The sequence below is a fragment of the Corapipo altera genome, unplaced genomic scaffold, assembly GCF_003945725.1.
Source record: "Corapipo altera isolate COAL_440 unplaced genomic scaffold, ASM394572v1 22b, whole genome shotgun sequence".
NCBI lineage: Eukaryota > Metazoa > Chordata > Aves > Passeriformes > Pipridae > Corapipo > Corapipo altera.
In genome coordinates this window covers 13340802-13362505 of record NW_020884876.1, presented here as the reverse complement: position 1 = coordinate 13362505, position 21704 = coordinate 13340802, and the positions used below count along the sequence as shown (strand labels likewise).

The 21704-nt window shown below is 39.4% G+C and overlaps 1 protein-coding gene across 5 annotated transcripts in view; it reads right to left on the bottom strand.

Moving 5' to 3' along the window:
- Nucleotides 1-934: 934 nt before the first annotated feature.
- MFAP3L (microfibril associated protein 3 like) overlaps nt 935-21704 on the bottom strand; it is a 21748-nt gene continuing 978 nt past the window's right edge. Inside the window, exons 1-4 of one of the 5 annotated variants that reach the window (XM_027635483.1) lie at nt 14127-14933; nt 12635-12677; nt 9651-10057; nt 935-6130 (exon numbers count right to left, since the gene is read on the bottom strand). In XM_027635483.1, the coding sequence (XP_027491284.1) occupies nt 5268-6130; nt 9651-9933 (1146 nt within the window). In that variant the 5' untranslated portion in view covers nt 9934-10057; nt 12635-12677; nt 14127-14933 and the 3' untranslated portion in view covers nt 935-5267. Of the gene's footprint in view, nt 6131-9650; nt 10058-12634; nt 13622-14126; nt 14934-21573; nt 21621-21704 lie in introns of those variants that run through there. The other 4 variants (XM_027635486.1, XM_027635488.1, XM_027635484.1 and 1 more) reach the window with 4 other exon arrangements.

The following is a 21704-nucleotide window of genomic DNA, read 5'->3' as shown; positions in this document are numbered from 1 at the left end:
CTAGCCCTGTGTTCCATTTTTGATCAGTTTGCAACCCCTTCCTTAATGTTCACTGATATTTGTAAATAAATTGTGAACATCTCAGCTCCATTATCTCAACTGAAACTGCTGAATAAAAATGCTTCTGAAAATATTTTCCAAAATTGGAACACTCTTTTGAACAGCAGAGTTAAATCATGAAATAGCTGTCATTTTGATGAAATAGCTGCTGTTTTCCTGCTATAGGCTATCTTTTCAGCCTAAAACAGGCAGCTGGCAAGAGCAAATCTTTCATGTGTGAAAGGGCAAATCCTCCCCTACACTCCATCTCTCTCAGTGACCGACTCCGGCTGCTAGTTGTGTAGCACCAGCAGAGCCAGGAAAAGGCTCAGTCTGCTTCAATTGAGTCCTGCTGAAGACTGTTAGGGAGTGATACAGCCCAGCTGCTGTGGCACAGGAAATTCATTTCACCCTGTCCTTTTAGGGTGGGTGAAGAAATGGGAGCAGGTATGGCAACCCACACTTCTCTTTTGTCTTGGTACTATGGTGCCTCTGTGAGAAAAGACTTCTATTTTGTTGGCCCCAACTCTAAAAACTGCAGCAAGACTTTTTGCAAGGCCCCATGACACAGCTCAGAGAGCAAACAGCAGACAAAAGAGTCCTTTGAATTACATGTGGAAGTGCTGTACTGCTTCCAAAGAGAAGATACTACATACATGAGCCATCTAGGCTATTGATAACAGCACCAATTCTATATTCTGAAAATAACAACAGGTCCCTTTAAGAGCTTTATTAAAACTTCCTTTCTAGGTAAGTAACTGTTTCTCCTGACCAAAGTTTCTGAAACATTAGCAGATGTACAATGAAAGACATTTTTACTTCCATTTGAACTGGAGCCATGGCATACACTTACTAGGAAACTATCGTCTTGTTGAATGTGTACAAACTCAGCATACTCTGTGCAAATTCTTTATTGAAACAATGATCAATGCACAAGCTACATCACATTTCATTTCGCCACTTCAGCATGAATTGGTCTCTTTGTGGTTTACGGCCATGAGCTATAAAATCATAACAGTTATTTAAATCAAAGTACAGTAACTGCTTCTCAAAAGAACACATTCATATTTGTCTTACATTTCTTTTAAAATCAGAAAGGATTTCATAATAAATGAAATTTAACTTAAGATACTTTAGTGCAAGCATTTCCTTTGCATCTAAGAAGCTTTCAGTTGTCCCACTAAGTACGGTATACTTGAGGCCAACTCTTAAAATAGCATGCTGCCAAGATATTCCATGAGAACTTTTAAAATTCGACACTGTTAACACTTTCTGGAATTAGTTCATCTGACCAAACTGAAAGTCAGAAAGCCCTGGTTATATGTTACAGTACTTTTGTCAAAAGGAAACTGCAAATCAAGGAAGTAACATAGTATGTACATTAGAATAAAACAGGCACTGATTTTTAAAAAAATCAACATCTGCCCACATATGCCATTTCACAAGTCTCATGATTATACAGTAGTTTTTAAGCACAGCAACAAACTGCTGTGCCTTATCAAATACCAATAAACCTGCATAAAAATGCTGATCTATGGGTTCTTTTAGATTTTTTTAAATGACAGACTCATAAAGTGACTGAAGGGTAGGTTTCATCACAAACATGCTCAAATCAGAGAATAAAAAAGGATACCAGTAAACAAATGCTGCTCAAAAAGAAAATGTTGAGCAAGTAGATAGTGAATATTATGCTTAAGTGATCAGATTAATATGGTCTTACATTTACTGAAAAAAGAATTGTAAGTATAAAATTCAAATTCAACACTGATTTCTTGTACTGCAGAAATCTAGTCATCTTTCATGAAATTTTGGCAAAAATATTTGAAAATGGTATAAATATATCATGCAAATCTCTTTTCCTTTCTAAGCCTGGCTTTGTGTTCTTTATGCTTTCAGAACACAATTTCAGTTGGACTGGGTTTTCCAGATTCTGAGTGTTTTAAGAACCTTTAGTGTTTGGTGATACAAGAAATAGAACAATGTAACAAAAGGTGTGCATAGCCAAATGATGGGAACAGATTAATGTCCCTGAAGTGCTTAAGGTGCATGAAAATACTTAAGAATCCAAATGTTAATGTTTTCTTAGAGCCTTCATTAATTTTATATTTGTCAATTGTGTTCTTGCACCATAAAATAGCCATTCACTAAGAAATACTGCAAGACACAATAGTTTACTTCATAATAGAGCACAGGCAGAGAGTTTGGAACAGGAAAGATGGGTTTGGATCTGGCTTCCCATCTGTCTCCCACAAAGGAAGTGCCTCAAAGCATATAAAAAGCTTTAGGCTTAGAGGTGTCACAGGATGGATCCATAAAGATATTGAGCAGCATACATGAAAACACAAAAAAAATACATAAACCAAAACCGTTGGTTACAATCTCTATTTTCTTCAGCTACAGCGCTGTTCGGCTTTTATTCCAATAATACCACAAAGTTAAATGTCCAAAGAATTTATAGCTGACTGGTTATACCCATGAACTCTCAGTTTGAAGTGAGTCCAGCTCCAGCAAATTCAGGGTTCCCTTTGACCCTGCAACTGCAGGAATCCAGCACTACACAAATTGTATGTACCTAATCCAAGTGCCTGTTGCTCATACGTGGTTTGCAATGTGCGTTTGTGGGTACTTCAAATACACGCCCCTTGTGGGAAAACTTTGGAAAAAAACATCATCGGTATCTTCAAGGAAGATACTGAAGAAAACCATGGTGATCGTTTGCTCTCAAATGTTTCTCAATAAATACATACTAAACAGGCTGAAGGACAGCCTGAGGGAAGCAGTCAGGGTCAGAACTGCCTGGTAACAAACACCAAGGGAATACATGATCTCTACTGTAAAAATTTCATAGTTAAAAAACAATTAAAATTAAAATACTTCAGTTTAATAAATATTTTCATAACTTTTTTTTTTTTTTTTAAGTATGCTTTAAGGAGAACATCCTTGCTTATCTGTGCAATCTTAGTTGGGCACCAGGTAGGAAACTTCAGAATGCCTGAGCATGTCTGTAAATGCTGGACAGGCAGAAAAATCAAGATGCCTCTTTTCAGGAGGTTAAAGTGAATTAAAAGAATTTAGTGCAAGTTCCTGCTTTTGTTTCTACCCTTGTCCTTTTTCATACGAGAAGCAAATTAAATAACTCGAAAAACTGATGTGAACACTAAACAGAAATGTACTTTGGACTCAGACAAGAAGTTAACAGTTTGCATCAACAGTATTTTCAATCACACTGGTCAGAAGTGAGGTTCTTTATGGTATTCTCTTAATCTACTTTATGTTCTAGATTTATATTGCTTTGCTGGAACTAAAATATTTCCAGCCACATTCCTAAAGGGACTTTGCCCTTGCATGTTTCCTTTAGGGCATGTGCAAATTATTTTGTATAGAAACCTGCCACTGTGGTGAGCACAAACATGAGGCAACTGAATGATGCAATTTTTCAGAAGTTGGTTGTAAAATCTGAAGTCCATTATTAAACATGTCATTTTTTTTTTAGTAACCATAGATAGGTAAATATGGAGCCTTCTCTGCATCACCTACATAAGTCATGGAGTGTTACTATATTACACTGCTAGTGAGGCTCTGCACTTTAACATGAGGAAGCTGACATAAACCCTCAGTTAATTATCAAGGGTTCTTTTAGATAGCTGCAACATCGACTTTGTCTGGTCCTGATTACCAGTTAATATAACTGATTGCCTCCAACAGGCACCTTATGTAGATGTGGCTACTTCACTAAAATGTCCAGAGAGCTATCCATACATCGTCTCCCCAGAGACCTAAGAGACTTCTTTTTCTGCGCTATGCTTGATTCTGGATTTATTTTAAGTATCTATACTTACACTAAAACTCTTTTTAAAAACTATAGGGTGATAGTTTGTTCATTAGTTCCAAACAAAATGTGTCAGGTAATTAAGTAATATTAACCCTACACGAACTCCTCCTGGTAAGAGCTTGCTTTCCAGACTCACTGCAGAGGAGGTCCTTTTTATTGTCTGTCTGCAACAGAAATTATCACTTCCACTCCTGGCACTTCCTGGCATAAATGTTGATCCTTTTTAACACCACGATTGCTGTGATCATTAAAGCTTTACTGGGGTAGAGTCACATGTACTCAAGCAGTGAACATTCTACATAGGTAGGAGGTTCTTAAAATACCAAAGCAATTGTATCACACTAAACAGTTTGCATGACTGTCATTGTAATTTCTCAGGACACTTGATTATATTTTTTTTTCCAGTTTGGATACAACACTCTCAAACTGATGCTTATATGCGAACTTAGGCTTGATCTTCAGAATCTGAATTTGCACAAAATTAAGAATCCCAGTAAAAGGGTATTTTGCCATTTGAGCCTTGTCATCAACTGATTACTGCCATTTGCAGGACTGTTAAGGAATCTGCATATCTTCTGGTAAAGTAGTACATACTTATTCCTTCCAAATTACTTCAAAACAAGACATCTTGCATATTTGCAGCTGTTTGGCATATAAAATTCTGGCAAGGTAAAAAATATATGCAAAAAAACCTTGCAGAGATGTTGGACTGCAACTTTCTGTAAGATGTTTATGGGCTTTCCCATCTGTAAAATACACCTCAAAGTTGTTCCTCCATGCAAAACAAACAATTGTTGGCATCTTTGTTCCATGGAAAAGAGAAAACTATTTTCCATGTGCCTAGGCAGTGTGGTCACAAATGAAATGGAAACATTTTAACTTTCTTTAATAGCCCTCTAAATCACAATGTAGCTGAGCAAACAGGCTTTGTAAATGGGATCTATTACGATTTTATTTGGCTATTGGAGTGCTGCCTCTTGGGCAATATTTCAAATTCACAAGTTAATATCTGCAAAAATGCAATAGAGGGAAATAACAAGAGTGAAGGAGGAAGATGCAAACCAGTTTTATATTTAGTAAGTTCAAGTGTCCTTCATCAAAGACTATCAGTGACTTCCAGGAGGCCACTACAGGTGACTCCAACCTAGAAAATGCTGAGGTAAATGTTTCTTGGAAATACTCCTAATCAAAGAGAGCAATTAATATTAATGTAATAGCAATTACTCTGCCATACATCATGGTAAACGAAACTCAAACTGAGAAGAAAGTGCCAAATAATCCACTTACATGCTTTTGCTATGATAGTCTCCAGGTAAGGCTTAGCGGCAAGTACAATATGTATTTTTAAAAGAGCTCCACCTGATTTTCCTGCTATGCATAGATTCAGGAGTAACTATCATACATGGCTTTCATATATAACACATGTATTTGTGTCATTTGCCAATGCTGTGTCATCAGAACTGAGTTCAGCAGAAGTCTCAGGAGGCGGCTCTGCAGGAAGTGCTGGTGTTTGAAGAGTGTCTTCTTCCTTGGTGTCCAACTGCATGCTTTCCTGTGACTGACCATCCATGCAGTCCTTTTTGGACAACGGGTGAACTGACACTTTTATTGCAATCTGTTGAGGTGGCTCATGCAGTGACGATGCGTCTGAGTCAGCTGTGGGAGAGTCACTGCGTGTCAAAGCATTTGGGATCATATATAGCTCATCTGTTTCAGTGGTTTCCTGGCCTTCTGCTGCCTGACGTACAAAATTCTGTCCTTGCTCCTCCAGACCAACAACCTCCATAATTTCTTCCATTATAGTCCTGCAGTTCATGATGAGAGGTGGCAAAGGTACGCTCCGAGCAAGCTCTTCAATATAGCGAGCAAATTCCATGGTCTTGAACTGGGTTACTTTGGCAAGCTCGAGTGTTTTGGCTGATGTGATAATTGGGATACGCTTCGCAATCTCAAAGGCTTTCTGAAGTTTCTCTGCCCCTTCTGTTCTAAAGAATTCATTGATTGCTTTCTCAGTTTTTTTCAGATGACTGCTCATCATACATAAGCGAGTAATGTTCAGTATCATAACAATGGTAAAAGCTACAAGGCAGACAATCATGTAATAGATTCCCATATCTCCAGAGGTAAAAACAACCCTCAGTGTCACAGTATTGTTAACGCTGCCATATGTATTAGATGCGACACATGTGTATTTACCTCTGTCTTCAAAAGACACCCTGGTAATGTTTAGTAGCCCGTTGTCAAGAAACCACCATTTTCCTGTCAGAGAGGAGACAGAGTAACTTAGTTAGAGGTATTTTGTTCACATGATCAGCATAGTCTTAAACATCAGCTTTGTCAAACTGGCTTCAGATTTTGGAAGAAGGAAATAACATTCACAAGAAGACAAAGAATTTACCATCACAAAGACCTGTCTGTCCCTGAGACCCTAACTGCGTTGCTATCAAATCCCTGACAGCAACTGTGAATAGTCAGAGCACACCCTAAAAGGGATTCATAAAAAATGTTAATATGCATGACAACTATCTCAATCTTATGGTCAGTTACAAAGATAGGACTGTTTACCCCAGAGAGCCTCCCAAACACAGGTCACACTTCTTCAAAGAACAGCAACAATGGGATTGTGAGGCAGAAAAACCTAGTAAGTCCTCCTTGTTTTGTTCCCTGGCAATGTATTTGCTTACAATTGGGCTATTTTTGGTGTTTTCTTACAGTATCTCATATAATTCTGCTAATGTAAACTTTGAAAACCCTAAAATTTCAGACATCATATACTAGACTGCTTGCTCTCTGAGGAGTTGAGAATCTGATTTTGAGGTATGATTTTAAAGAAAGGGAAATAGGATAGGGGGAGTAAGATAGATGGGAAAGAGAAGAGCCATGATAGGGAACATCTTGTTTGTCAGTATGAACTTCTATGCACCAGAATGGAATTTCTTTTACTTTTACGAGTCATTTCCGTCAGTGTCATATCGATAACTTTGTCCACTGCATGTACACGTACATTTCATATACACATACATTTCCACTTCATATTCTTTGAATATGAACAGTTTAGCTATGAAACTGAGCTTGAAACATTAAAATCCATTGCTCTTATCACTGCTAAAGTTATTCAAGATTCAGCTAGTTACTGTATTTGCCATTATATATTGGTAATGAATTAAGATTTTTAGTTTTAGTGAACTTCATTTTTATACAACTATCACTACACTATTTAAGAGCTGAGGAGATATATTTTGGCTTTATTTGATGTGATACGACTTCTTAAATTGTAACATTGCTATAAATAACATGATTCACTCCAACAGGAAAGCCTGGTGCCGATGCTTTCCTTCATGTAAACCCAACCTTGACACAGGCTGATGGAAGCCAACTCAACTGTTTTCAATCTCTGTAACACAATCCAAAGACGTTCCTGACAGATATCTGCTGAAGGTAGAAATGGAATTTCAATAACCTTCCACAGGAAGGAACATCATATGTTCACCTGTCTTTACCATCAGGAAGTTCTTTTTCCTTAAAGCTAACCTAACCAGCTGCCTATTTATTCAGGCAGCTGAACAAAGACACAGAACATGTGATCAGAGGACTAAACTAGCGCAAAATCCCTGTGCAATGCCTGTAAATCACAAGGCAAGGATTGCAATCCTGCCACAGGTTGGTGTATACCTTGCTTCTACATTTATTTTATCCTCATCATAGACATTCTTTCATTGTTAAAAAGATTGTTCTATTTTTTTTTAAATTTTATTTCTTTCAAGGAAGAAACTGTGGGCAATTCTGAAACTCATTAGTCAAAAAAAGCCTTTAATTCAGAGTAGTTGTGAGCTTTTACCATGTTCAAAGTTCTTCTCATTAAACATGGCTTATCCAAATAGGGGTTTTTTACATTATCTCCAGTAGAAACCCATGTAGAAAGTACTCCCACAATGCCCCTGCCTCGGTTCATGTGTACAGACAGCTCTTAATTACATCTTTTTATCCTCTTAGAAGCTTTAACTTAACTGAAGCATTTTTTTTTACCCTAGCATAATTCTTGAAAACAGTTGAATCACTTTTTCTGAAATTAAAAATACAGAATAAATAAAAAGCTTTCTAAATTAGACTTCCACACACAAAAAACCCCACCCCAATCTGCTAAAGTAAGGCAAATTCAGAGGAAAAGTCCCTTACAGAGGAAATGTCAGCACCTGTAACAGATGACACTTTTTCTTCACCTCTAGAATAATAAAAAATACAGAGTATTCCTGATCGGTATTTCTTTGAATTGCAATGTTGGTCCTTCTTGCAAAGTAGGTTTTTATTAATTGTGAGACGACAAGATGCCTTGCTGATGTACCCTGGCTCCAGCTGTTATAAATGACATAATGGCATTGAACTGTGACTCAATGACTGGGTCTGTGCCAGTGGATCCTGGCAGACAGTATAAGACAAATAAGAAAACAATGATTAGAAAAGGTATCATTGCTGGGTTTTGATAACAACTCAATGCCACACTTAACATTGTAAGAAAGGTCTCATGCTAGGAAACATTTCTTACAGAAAAATTACAGTTTCTTAAAGGAGGTAGTGCACTGTTGAAATTCTAACTTATAAAGTGATGTTGTCTTAATACTACATCTGCAATTTTATTGATTTGGTCAAAGTTTTTGCTCATCTACCTAAATGGTTGTTTTAGCAGCTGCCTCTCTCAGTTGACTCCACAAAGACCTAAATTTAAATGCTGCACTAAAGGGGAAATTTTCTTTTAGCAAGCCTTAGTAAAACACACCAGCACACTTATCACCGTATGTTGCCACAACCACAAAATATTTGCAAGTCTGCTTACTAGCTCAAGTATTTCCTTTCACTAGCTGTACTCAGAAAATTATAACATGCCATAATGTAATATATAACCAGTTGTGCATTAAGCTTTTACAGGTACACTATGCTGTTGCACATTCAGCTGGGTCAGTCGTTACTCCCATCATAACAGAGTTCTCTGTCAGGTCAGCTATTAGTTAGGCACGCTATCTTCCATTTAGTGTGAATAGGTAAGTGTTTATTTCATCATGCTGTGAACGAAGCAGTCAGTATGGAAGGATTACATGAGAAAAACACCTTTCATATAGCCACACTGCCCTCAAACACTCCCTAGAAGTATAACTAGGATTATCACCCAAACCTTCCATTTTAAGGAAAGTAAGCAAATGTGTAATTAAGGTCTCTAGCAAGTGCCAGTGAAGAGTTTTAACTAAAGACAGGAAGGCTCAGGCTTGGTGTGTCCTTCTGACTGCTGCCCTATATAGGTTTTTCACTTGGTCGTTCAGGGCATCTCCTGTTTCTCACACTCCCATGGCACTCTGCATAAAGACAGCAGGCATCTCAGGGAGTTAGCTATGTTGAGTGCATGCCAACAAACTATTCTCATATGTCATGAAAATCCTCCTTTGAGCTGGAAACTAGCTTTTTAATCTTTTTTTTGGTGCCAGAGAAGAACAAAAGATGACAGAATGAGAAATAGGAACAAATTCGAAATCTTCCAGTGAAAAGAAGCCTATCTACACCTTCTGTTAAGTGCTTCAGCTTTTTGTTATGTGTTGCTATAAATAACATTAAAAAGTTACTCTTTTCTTCTAAGGTGCACATAAAAAATTTATAACTGCTACCAGGCTTTCATGTATTTTCACATGGGGAAATACCACAGTCAGGCCATTAAATTTGGGTTATTTGTCAACTTGCTGAAATCAGAAGTGTCTCTGGACAGTCTACATCAGTGATATTACTAAGATCTTACCTTTATTCTCCTCCTCTTGGAGCAGGCGACCATTGGAATTGTACCACCTGTAACGTGGACTAGGACTACCTTGGACATTGCAGTCGATCAAGGCACTACTGCCCTCCTTGACTATAATATGGTCGATGCGGGAGATCACCACAGGCACAGATCCTGTATTTATGTCAGTGCGGTTGAAAGTGCTGTTAGTCACATCCTCAGCAGTTGTCAAAGCTGCTAATAAGATGACAAGGCGTGTGGTAGGCAGAAAGTACAAAAAGTGGTGGCTGTTCAGTATGTCCATTTTCCTTCAGTGGTGTACACGACTGCTGGGAACTGGGACCGGTTCTGTTGAATGCAGGTCCTTGGGGTGAGCAGGTTGCAGCAGAGTTCTATTTTGATCTGTGCGATTTTATGTTTAAAATATCCTATAAAATAAATAAATAAGTACAATGAGATGGCATATCTAAACAATCCATTAGATGTGCTCTTTTAAAATAGTGACATGTCCATTAATGCATTTCACTATCATCAGCTCAGTGTCTTGTCTAAATGCTAATGTTATCACAGTCCTTATTCTTACTGGAAAAAGATGCATATATTTTCCTGACAGTAGTGTTGTTTGGAGTGGCAGGTGTGGGAGAAGGCTTTTATCACCTAGACACTTAGCAGCAATTTAGCTACAGTAGCAGCTACAGTTTTATGCCAAAAGTTCAACAGATTTTTCTTCCTTTTTTTTTCCTTTTTTTTTTTTCTTTTTAACATTTGCAAAATCAATGGGAGAAACAAAGGTACAGTACATTAAAGCTGTCACTACCAGCTCAGTGCTGCAACTCTGTCACGGGCATGGTCTTAGACGAATTGTGAAACAGTGTAAGAAAGAACTACTCCATGAAAGGTTTTTGAAACTAATCTTGAAATACTTGATACACACAGTTTTGCCCAAACACAATAGCACATACAGCAAAACATCTGAGATCATTCACTATTTTAAGCTACAGCTAAGTTAAAACATAACATGGAAAAATATTCTTAAAAGAGGATATTTCATACTTTATAAAGTAATTTCAGTGTTATTTTTAGAGCAAATTTAGAAAGAAGAATACTTGCTAGTGACATAATTATAGGTAAGGTTCCTTTGAGATACAAATGAAGTTAGGACTTTTCGGTTCCTTATGCGGCATTAAGCATTTTGCCTGTAGGACTTTCCGCACACTCTCACTACAGTATTTTCCCTCAACTAATCACTGACAATGAGCCCTTTCTAAACAGTGATTTCAGTTTCTGGACAGAGGTGGGATGGGGAGGGGGGGGAGGGTTACAAATGTGCTCTCTATTGGCCTCATTATGCTCCTAGTGAACACAATTGGCATTCAGTGCTGACTGAGGACAGAATGTTGGCCTCAAAATGAGCACCTTGGAAAATTTCACTTGAGAGTCTAAAGGCCATAAATGATGTTAAAATCATGTCATAGTATCCAACTATATTGGTTTTATTCACATATTTCTAAGGTAAATAAGTGAAACAGTGAAACTTATTAATTAGAGGAATCTATTTGGAATCCAAATATAGGAAACTATCTAACGAACTTTCCCTAAATGCACATTTCCATTCTGAAACTGTTTAAATTTTTTTAAAGATATGGTTGACATCATGGTCACTCATCTACCTTAGCATGGCAAATGACTGCTGACAAGGCTAGGTCAGTTCCATATGTAAAGGAAAGGAAACACTAAAATAAAAAGAAACAAACAAGGAAACAATCCTCTTCCCTATTTTATTCTTTATTCAAAAAGAAAAGAAAGCAACATTACTGTCTTTCATGGTAATATTTGACTTAGGTTGTTTTCTTATCCATCCCCTGTTCTCTGTAAAGCAATGAACTTTCTTTCACACAAATAGATACGGCTGTTATTTAAAGAGCAAAACAGTTTTTCCATTTTGCAGGATGAATCATTACTAGAAATGATAAACTACGTTTTTTTAGATAAGCTACATGCATGGTGTAGATGGCTGTCCCAGCTCTAATCCTGCCCTTGTTTTATTCTGTTTTTCTATTTATTGAATGTGGAAGTATTTGTCTTGAAGAGACAGAATAATTTTAAAATTAATATGCAAATCTCATGTTTCATATAAAGCCATACAAACAATGACTTCAGAAATCCATTTCCAATTATGCAAAGCATGCAGAGCCTGTGCTTTTGAAGATCTGTATAGGTACAGTCTGTCTGAGTCAGCAATCTGGAAAAAACCCTTCAATTCTGCCTATTCACTTCAGTAACTCTCTACATCTCATTTCTACTACTCCATTAACCTCGGAGACTGCCATTTGTCATGGTTACACATATTAACTCTATAAAATGTTTCTGTACAGTGTTATAGATCTGCATTGCGCCATACAGAAAAGCCAAAATCACACTTCCTGGCAAGGGAACAGGAACAGAGACTGGCTGGATTAATACAATGGAAAGGGCAAAAGAACAACATAAACTGATTAAGCTTCGTGTTGCTAATTACTGGCTGTGGCTTGTTATTGCTGTATTTGAGCCTATCATATTTTTTGATGGCAGAAACATCAGCAGCAATCAAAAAATGATGTTTAACGTTTCATTTTCAGAAGGAAATGAAATAGCATCTCTCCAACGGGCGAACAGAAAACCTGTAAGGAAGGCTCCACAGTGTACTGGGAAGTTCAAGGCAGCTGATAGCCCACTGATACCCTACAGCACAGGGATGCTGCGGGTGGATGTTTACAAAGTGTGTGATGGCAGTAAGACGTGCCTATTCTGCATGTTTACCTGTGTTTAACACAGAGCATAAGAAAGAAAAAACTGTACCTTTGTGTGCTAATAACAAATGTGACTGGCCCTTAATATGGTTGAAGGGTTGATTACTTGTCTGAACCTAACAGTGACTCCCCCATTCTGGCACAGAATCATAAATAGCTGCAGTAATTTTAAGAAATAGAGCTGAATAATTTATGTCTACCATGTGAGATTCTTACCTACTCCTGTTACTCCTGGGAATGTACTTTCTCATGCATGTTCCTGGAATGAAGAATATTAAGAAAACACTAAATACCTCTGTAGATACATTTCTGTGTGAAATAGATACAGTTTGATGGAAGAGGAATAACCAGGCAACAGGTTTAAAGCAGAATGTTTGGAAATGGAGGCTGCTGCTTTCATGTACCATCCAAGGACGTGCTTTTGATGGATGCTTTGAGAAGACCAGGAGAGGTGTCTCTGAAGAACGGTGCTTTTAAGATGCAAGTTTAGACAAATGTTCCCAGGGCAACTAGGAAGTTGGTAGGCAATCTTTTCTTTGGTGTGCATCCTCTCCACTGTTACCGAGGAACAAAAAAAAAGGAAGAGACCAAAGAAGGTTTTCTCAGCATCATCTGACACAAGAAAATTACATGGTGGCCATGCAGGGACCTGCATGTCCAGGACCCTCTGCTAACCTGTTGGGCATGACCAAAAATGCTGGAGTCAGGTTAGGGAAGCAGGAAGAAACAGAGAAAGACAGAGAACTGAAAGGGTAGAAAATGTGCTTACACCAGTCTGGTGCAAAGGAAGATTTGCTGAGAGTTCCCATCCTCCTACCTTGCCATAGGCACAATAGCAGCCTGAGGATATCAGGGAACACAAATCTGGGAGCCAGCTGCTTTGTTAAACATAAATGATGTAAGGAGTTATAATTTAATCATGCAACTAAATGAGGAGAAGACTGAGACCAAAATAGGACTGCTAGCGATGTCTGCCCACGTTCTGGCAAAACAGTGAGAGAATACAGAATATTGGAGAAGTGAATACAGTGCTGTCACCCAGGATCTTGGCCATGAGAGGCAGCAATTAGTTGTGACCCATGGTAAACCTGACGAAGGCAGCCAAAATTGTAACCGTTTCCTCTGACCTGAAGTCAGAGAAAGCTGGATTGATTAGTGTAAAACAAAGATTCCTGTAATAACTCCTCTAGACTGAAAGCGAATGAAGGAGGACATCTGCCATACTGAAAATCACTCTGTAGGAACAGATTGAGTCTCTGGGAGCATTTTTGCCACAAAAGGGTCACTATAAACAAAAAGGTACTTTCTGGTTATGGAAAGAATGTAAGCATTGGAACGGCCTACCCAGAGAGGTGGTGGATTCACCATCCCTGGAGGTTTTTAAAAAGAGATTGGATGTGGCCCTTAGTGCCATGATATAGTAATTGGAGTTGGATCAGGGGTTGGACTTGATGATCTTGGAGGTCTTTTCCAACCCAATCTATTCTATGATTCTATGATTCCTTTCACCCATCTCCAAAGCACATGAGCTACCTGTAAAAGACTTCAAAAGTAAAAGACTATATAATATACTTAATGTAGTTATGTATGCTTTTTTCCTTTTATTTTTTTTTTATTTTAAATTCGTAGAGCATGAAATGGAAAAAGAATACCTCTGGCTATTCTGACTACCTTTTCCACCCAAAGTTGTAGTCAGGGACAGGCTTACCTACCAAGATGGAATCAGAGGAATCCCCAAACCCTCCTCCACCACCTGGAACATACATATAGGTAATTTTCCAGCTATATTGTATCTGGAGCAACATTTACCATGAAAAGATGTTTGCCAGTGGTCTGTACATTAAATAGCTTTGGTTTTTATTTCCCCAACCCAAATGATATAAATTGAAAATACGAAATTAACAGATTTACTGCTGTTGGGATTAACTTCCTAGGAAAGTTGCATGAGACTTGAGCCACATGAGAGCACATGACAAGCTTTTCTTCTAACTAACATGATAGGCAGCTCTAGCATGCTTTCTATGCATTTCTATCCAAAAAGTCCCCTGGAATGTGCTCCAGAAGAAGCAGAGCTGCAGCATGGTGGCATTACTCCTAACTATGTGAAACAGGCACAAAAACTAAGATTACAACTTCTTTGTCCAAAATCAAGTATCAGTCTAAACAAAAGACATGGCTAGGACTGCCTAGGAACATGTTTTGACTGACCATTTATTTATTCATGTCATAGCTGTGTTTGCCTCCCACATTACTGCCACTAAAGCAAATGACTTTGGATGAGGGGCCACATTGTAAATACTGCATTTGTGCAGAACAACACGATGACAGAGCACAAAAGAACAGAAAAGGAGGCCAACGATGCATACCTTTTCCTGGCTCGCTCACTTCTGTAAGACTGGCTTGTTCTTGGAATAATGTGTAATCCTATTAACTGTGAGGTTATTCAATTCAGAAGTGAAGCACAAGAAGCCAGCCTATTGTATAATGCATAAATTGTGTTCCTATAGCTTTAACATCCCAATGCTATCTTGCTTGGCTTGTAAGTGACCAAGAAAATTAAATTGTTTTCATTCTAGTTCTCATTTGTCTAAAATAAATATCAAGGTTGATGATACAAAACAAAATTAAGGCTAATTTTTAATTATTTAAAAACTACTTACCACCTTTCCTAGTTTACAGGGGCAACGTTTTTACAGAGAGGGCAAAAGTAAAAGTTAACGGGATTTACTGGAACAGGAATGCAAATGAAAGAACATATGCCACACAGAAGGTGAGAAGCTCACTGCCAGTTCACAGGCTTAAGAGTGAGAACTACTTACTGAAAAGCTTAAGTTATTAGGGTCCAGACAGGCAGATGAAGAGAAATGTCACTCATTTACAATTAGCATAAACTAACATTTTTCTACTCATTTGCTAGTTGATAAAATAGTAACGCTTGGTTCTGAAAGAGCTGCTCTGTTCATTCTCTTTGGGGGGGGGGGTGGTCTCGGTCCTTCATAACTTTGTGACTTTCTGCTCCCCGGCTATGTTGAGTAGGCAGCACTCTGGTGATGTTTGTAAGATAAAGAGCTTCCTTCTGCATGTCTAGACTGGGGCTTCCCGACTGGGGCTTCCCAGCTGGGCAGCAGCTTCCAGCTATACACGTTTAGTCTCTTCAGCTGCTTTCAGCTGCCTGGGAATCTTTAATAAACTTTTCATCAGGGCTGAGCCCTGGTCATGTGTGCTCAGCCACCTGCTGTCAAACTTGCTGCCTTCAGCCACCTGATGGGAGGGTATAGAGAAGACAGACATGGGCTCCTCTCAGAGATGTGCTGTGAAATGACATGAGAAAAGGGACACAAGCTGCAACAACGGAAATTATGATTATTTAAGCAGAAGGTCAGTCAAACCCTACAATAGGTTATCCAGATGGGCTATGGAATCTTCATCCTTTGAGATGTTCAAAACTTGACTGAGCTGGCGTACGCTGGCTCTGCTTTGAGCAGGATGTTGGATCAGATGACCTCCAGAGGCCACCTCCCCAGTCCAAACTAAAGAAACTCTAATACTCCAGAAACATAAATCCAAGTATTGCCTTGGAGAAGTCAATGTTAAAAAATATGGCTGATCTTAAAAATTGCTATATGAGATGCTAGGAAATTGCCTTCATGATCCTCTACATAATTTTTGAATAGCAACATTTTAGAATAACAAGACAGACTGAGGGTGTTGACTACAGCCTGAAAAAAAAAAGTGCTTAAGTAAATAGAATGGTAAGTCCTTTTTACCATATAGAGAAAACTTATTTCCAACCAAAGTAACTAATGAAATATCACTCATTTGGGGTGTCTGCAATAGTGAATGTTGGGGTTTTTTTTCCCCACATGTAGATAGTCAGACTCTAAAGTTCACGGTTATTATCTGCTGATATATCTGGTTTCTTGATACTAGAGAGTTGTCAGTTGTGGTGAATCTAATATTGAAATAGAATAAGGCAGAAATAAGTCAGACTCAAAGAGACTAAGATGACTTTTTCAGACTACTGATTTCAGATGGAAGATAAGTAAGAAGAAATGTTGTCAAAAATATGCACAATGTTGAATGGTGTAAAGAAGACAGCTGAGACATGCATATTTACTGCTTCATATAATACTAAAATGAGGCAAATTTCAGTGAAACTGAAGTGCAAGATGGGACAGTGGGAGGAAAGAAAATAAGGGTTTTTTGTAACAATGATCACACTGCAATTTCACAGAATCACAGAATGGTTTGGGTTGGAAGGGACCTTAAAGATTCTCTGGTTCCAATCCATCTCTATGGGCAAGGGCACCTTCCACTAGACCAGGTGAGTCAAAGCCACATCCAACCTGTCTTGGAACACTTACAGGGATGAGGCAGCCACAACTTCACTGGGCAACCTGTTCCAGTGCTTCTCCACACTCACAGTAGAGAATTGCTTCCTAATATCTAATCTAATCCTACCTTCTGCCAGTTTAAAGCCATTCCCCCTTGTCCTATATCTACATGCCCTTGTAAAAAGACCTTCTCTAGCTCTCTTGCAGGCCCCTGAGGTACTGGAAGGCTGCTGTAAGGTCTCCCTGGAGCCTTCTCTTCTCCAGGCTGAAAAACCCCAACTCTCTGAGCCTGTTTTCATAGAAGAGGTGCTCCAGCCCTCCAGGCATCTTTGTTGCCCTCTTCTGGACTTGCTTCCTCCCATCCACATCTTGTGCTGAGGGCTCCAGACCCAGATGCAGTACTCCAGGTGAGGTTTCATGAGGGCAGAGTAGCGGGGAGAATTGCTTCCCTCAAGGCGATTGTCTCAATTTCTTGACACAGGATAAAATAAGGGCTGGGAATCTAGGAAGATTCAAGAGAGACTGTATATCATTTACAAGTACAGATTCAGAGATTATGACAGATTATGATGAATGTGGGGACTTAACTGTCTTCTGTGTATTCGTTTTCCTCTGCGTGTAGAGCCCTGGGCAGTGAACAGGAAGGGTGGTCAGTACGGCACCTTGGAGCCCTTTTCTAGGACTCCTGTCTTAAATAAAATATAACAAAGAAGCCTATAAATTAACTGTATGTTTTGCAGGCACTGCTAAGCTCTTACAGGCAAACACTTGTCAATTTGCTTTGAAAGGTGAAAAATGATACTTAACAGAAGAAAGAAAATGGAAAAATCAAGGGCTGTAGCTTATTCTACCATTGATGGCGGAACCTGAGGAAAACTTAGTCATTATAAGTTTCTATCTTCTAAAATTATTTTGTTCTGAACACACACAACACTGTAGCGGGTAATAAAGTAAAGTTAATGAGCACACAGATATGGTTGTCTTAGTTTCAGGGTTCCACGGTGTTAGCAATGCACTGCAGCAAGCACCAAGCTTGTTTTATACGTGTGATTGAAAATTATTATAACCAGACTTTTCATACAGGGAAAGAAGCATATGCCATTTTATTCTGCAGGAGTTTTCATGTTGCCTTTGTGAGTGTGTAAATATTTTAGAATTTTTGTACTGTAAATTTCTCCTCAGTTTTTTTCCTCTTCACCCTACTTCATGTCTCAGTATTGCAAAACTATCAAGCATATGGTATCCTAAAGACTTTAAGACCCTCTTCACTTTAAATATTTTAATGGATACATTGATTTACACCATATGTTTGAATAGTCTGATGTGCACTTCCCGCCTGTCAATGAACAGCCAGGGACGCTAATCCATTAACCTAAAAAAGAACGAATGAAGATTGTTGGCTGATAATTATTGGAGAGATTATTTAAAAGTACCTCAAGAATGCCAAACCTCTGAAAAGTTCCTTTTGATGTCACAGCTCCTGTAATTCCAGCATCTGTGCTGCACATATATGAAATACACTGAAGGAACAAAAGCAGTCGGGCAGCTTGGATACTTAACATCTCATTAAAAAGCTGTAGCTCAATTGTGCATTCCAATATGGACTGAGCAATTTAAGTGTTCTTTCTACATAGTATTTTAATGACTGCAGCAAAAGCAAAGTTCTATATTTAGTGGAGAAGCTTGCTGTTTTTAATCAGGGGAGGTACTGTGGTGGAAATGTCCTACTGAGTTGTGGGCTACCCAGATCATAAAGCAAACTGAACACTATCGATAGTGGAGACTTTTCAAGGCCCATCTTATGCTTGATTAGTATACACACTTTAAGGAATTTTATTCTTAGAAATAAATACTTCACTTATATAGATTACCTAGATTTATTTGGTGTTTGTGTTTATTTGGAGGCTGCACAATTAGCATTCAATATAGTTTTGTATCCAAAGCTGTTATTCCAGAAACTTTTGTATGGCTTTAAGGGGCCCTTGCTTAACTCCTTGCAAGCTTTCAGCATAGATGCTAGTTTGCTGTTGCAGTAAATGCAAGTGGATCAATGCTTAAAAGTCCCCTTAGTTGAGAAAGGACCATTAAGATGCACAGAGAATCTCTTGCACACTTCCACATACATCTGTGTGCTGCCTGGCCTCACCAAGTTCTACATATCTTTCATTTTCTTTACTCACCTGTTATATTTTATTTATTCCTGCACTCTGTAAGCATTATTCTGCCAACAGGTTAAATAATCAAAGCAAATGCAACAGATCTCATATTCCCTCAACAGGGTTTACAAGACTCTGTTAAGAACATAGCAATGCAGAATGTGGTCCAGTTTGCTTCCTCCTACTTTCTCTTTTGAGCTGTGCTTGTCAAAGCTAGCCATCCTTTCAGCACATCTAGTGGTTTTCTTTCTCAAAAGGAAAAGAAAAATTCCAGATATAGGACATTCAAATAAGACACAAAATTAAAAATTAAGTTTTGCTTAAACAAAGATATGAAGGAATTTGCAGGGCTAAAAAATCTACTATTTAAACTCTAAATTTTGAATAAGTATGTTCAATGCACTGATGCAGTTTTTATGACACTGTTTTAACAAAAAGCTCCCATTTTAATTGGAATATAAAAGAGACAAAAAAATTGAAGAAAACAGATCTGAGGATTTGAGTATGGCTAATTCTCCTCTATCCCTATAGAACTGTAAGATGGATACAATTTTTAATAACTGGCTTTCACATCTATTGGTTGCCAAGGTACAGGGCAAAGAGGTTACACGTGGATGCTGTGATTAGAACAGGATTAACCTTGTCAGAGGGGGAATTTAAAGGAATGTAACTATTCATGACTGATTGCAATTGAAAAGGATCATTTCAGGTCAGAAGTGTCTGCACCTCTTTCCTCCACAAGTAACAAAGGAGACAGCAGATGGATTCAAATAAGTTTGCCCTGCACCACACCACAGCTTAAGTCTTGCTTGTACACAAACGTGATCATTTCAGCTCTCTCCAAGCATGACTATATGAGGCCATGAATATGCAATAATTTAGTTGGAGGCCCTCAAGAGCTTACTAAAGAACATTTGTAATTTCAGACTTGTGTGCTGGTTATTTCTACATCATATTGAAAAATGTAACGTTAAAGTTACATAACTTTCTCAGCGTCCAGTGTTGCTGTTAGGACCGTGCCAGCACCATCCTTGTCCTCCATAGTAGAGCAGAACCTGTCTATTTGCAGGGAGGCAAGAGGGACAGGGAAGGACAAGGGCAGGGAGGCAACTGGAGTTATACTATATAGATCACTTCCGAATTTACTACCATGCTCCCACCATGTGTTAAATGTCTTAAGAGTGACTGATTTTATCTCTAAACTTTCAGGATGGGAAATATGCACTGGACACATAATATATATCACTGTATTAAAGTAGGAAGACAACCTTTTTTGTTTGTTTGTTTTGGATGTTCTGCTCTTTGTCTAGGCCTCTGAAAACTTCAAATTCTTCACAAAAAAGTAGGTGTACAATGTGCAGTCCAGCTGTGTAAGCTGCACTCAGCATCAACTGATGTTGACATGCTACAGTCTAAATGAGAAGGCTTTCTAATAAAAAAGGATTCCTACTACAGCAACCACAAGTGTATCAATGGTGCTGTTGCTAACTGTACACACTAAGCCAGACAGACAAAGGATTTCTGCCATGCAAAACATCATCTCCACTGAAAAAAAGATCTGCTGTATTTTGTCCTGCTGCAGAGAAGAGAGAAACTCTTCCATAATGTAATGTCTCTAAACAACTAAAATGCTACATTTTCCCCCCTTTAACTCCTTTGTGTTCTTCCATTTGAACTAATCTTACACTCTTGCAGACAAACACGTACCAAATGAGGTTTCATTTAGGATTTTGCCTTGCTTACACAGTTGATACTTCTATTTCCCTGATAGGGGTTATCAGGGTAGCTCCATCTGACATGCTTCGATTTAACAAATGAAAGAGGGCTGTTAGGAAGTGTAGTCTCTTACAAAACTCTCCAGATAAGTGCACTAGAAAAGTGCCTGCTCAGTAGTGCTCTCTGTTCTTTTAAAGTCTCTTGTCCGATACTGCTTGAATTTGCCCTTTAAGAAACAGTATTTGAGAGATCATTGCATGCTCTGAATTTTTACATTCTAGTTGCCTCAGGGCACTTCTGAAATTGAGTTTTATCGTATGAGGCTATCCTGTGAAGTAAAAGAGTAATTAAAACAAACTATCAGGTGGAAGCCTTTATTTTAAATTTAAGGCAGCACAGCTTAAGCTCTCTTTAGAAGTCAGGTCTATGGAAGAGGTCTCAGCACTGAGGTGTGACCTCCCATTCTCCTTCCCAGGTCGGGACAGCAGCGAGCATCCTGCGCGCAGGAGCAGGAGGGCTCCAGTAAAAGCTTCGGGCTCCTTAGCTTTTTTGCCTAACGAAACCCACTTTCCTGCAAGCCCCGGTGCCGATCTGACATAATCTCTTGAACTTCAGTGTTGAACACGGCATTGCTCCCGTTGCGCGGGTACCGGGCTGCACGGTGGGCTCTCCGCGATCGCCAGCCGCCGCGGGAGGAGCTCCGCGCCGGGCTCGCCTGGCTGCAGCGCTCCCGGCACGGCCACCGGGCCCTTCCGACTCCCCGGGGCCGCCGCCAGAACAGGGCGCCCGCCCCGGGGCTCACCGCGGAGCTCCGCGGCCACCGCGGCCCCGGGGCAGGCACGCAGGTCTCCGGCAGCCGCGGCAGGTGCCGGCAGCGGCAGCGCCTCCCCGGGACCGCCGCCTCCCCGCCCGCCCACAGGGGAACCGTGGCCCTCGCCCCGCCGCTCACCTGCCCGCCCGCTGCTCCCGCTCGCACGGTGCTGCTGCTGCTGCTGCTGCTGCTGCTGCTGCCGCTGCCGACGCCCCCCGGCAGCGCCCGCTGCCGCCGCGCCCCTCAGCGCGCCCCGCGCAGCACCATGT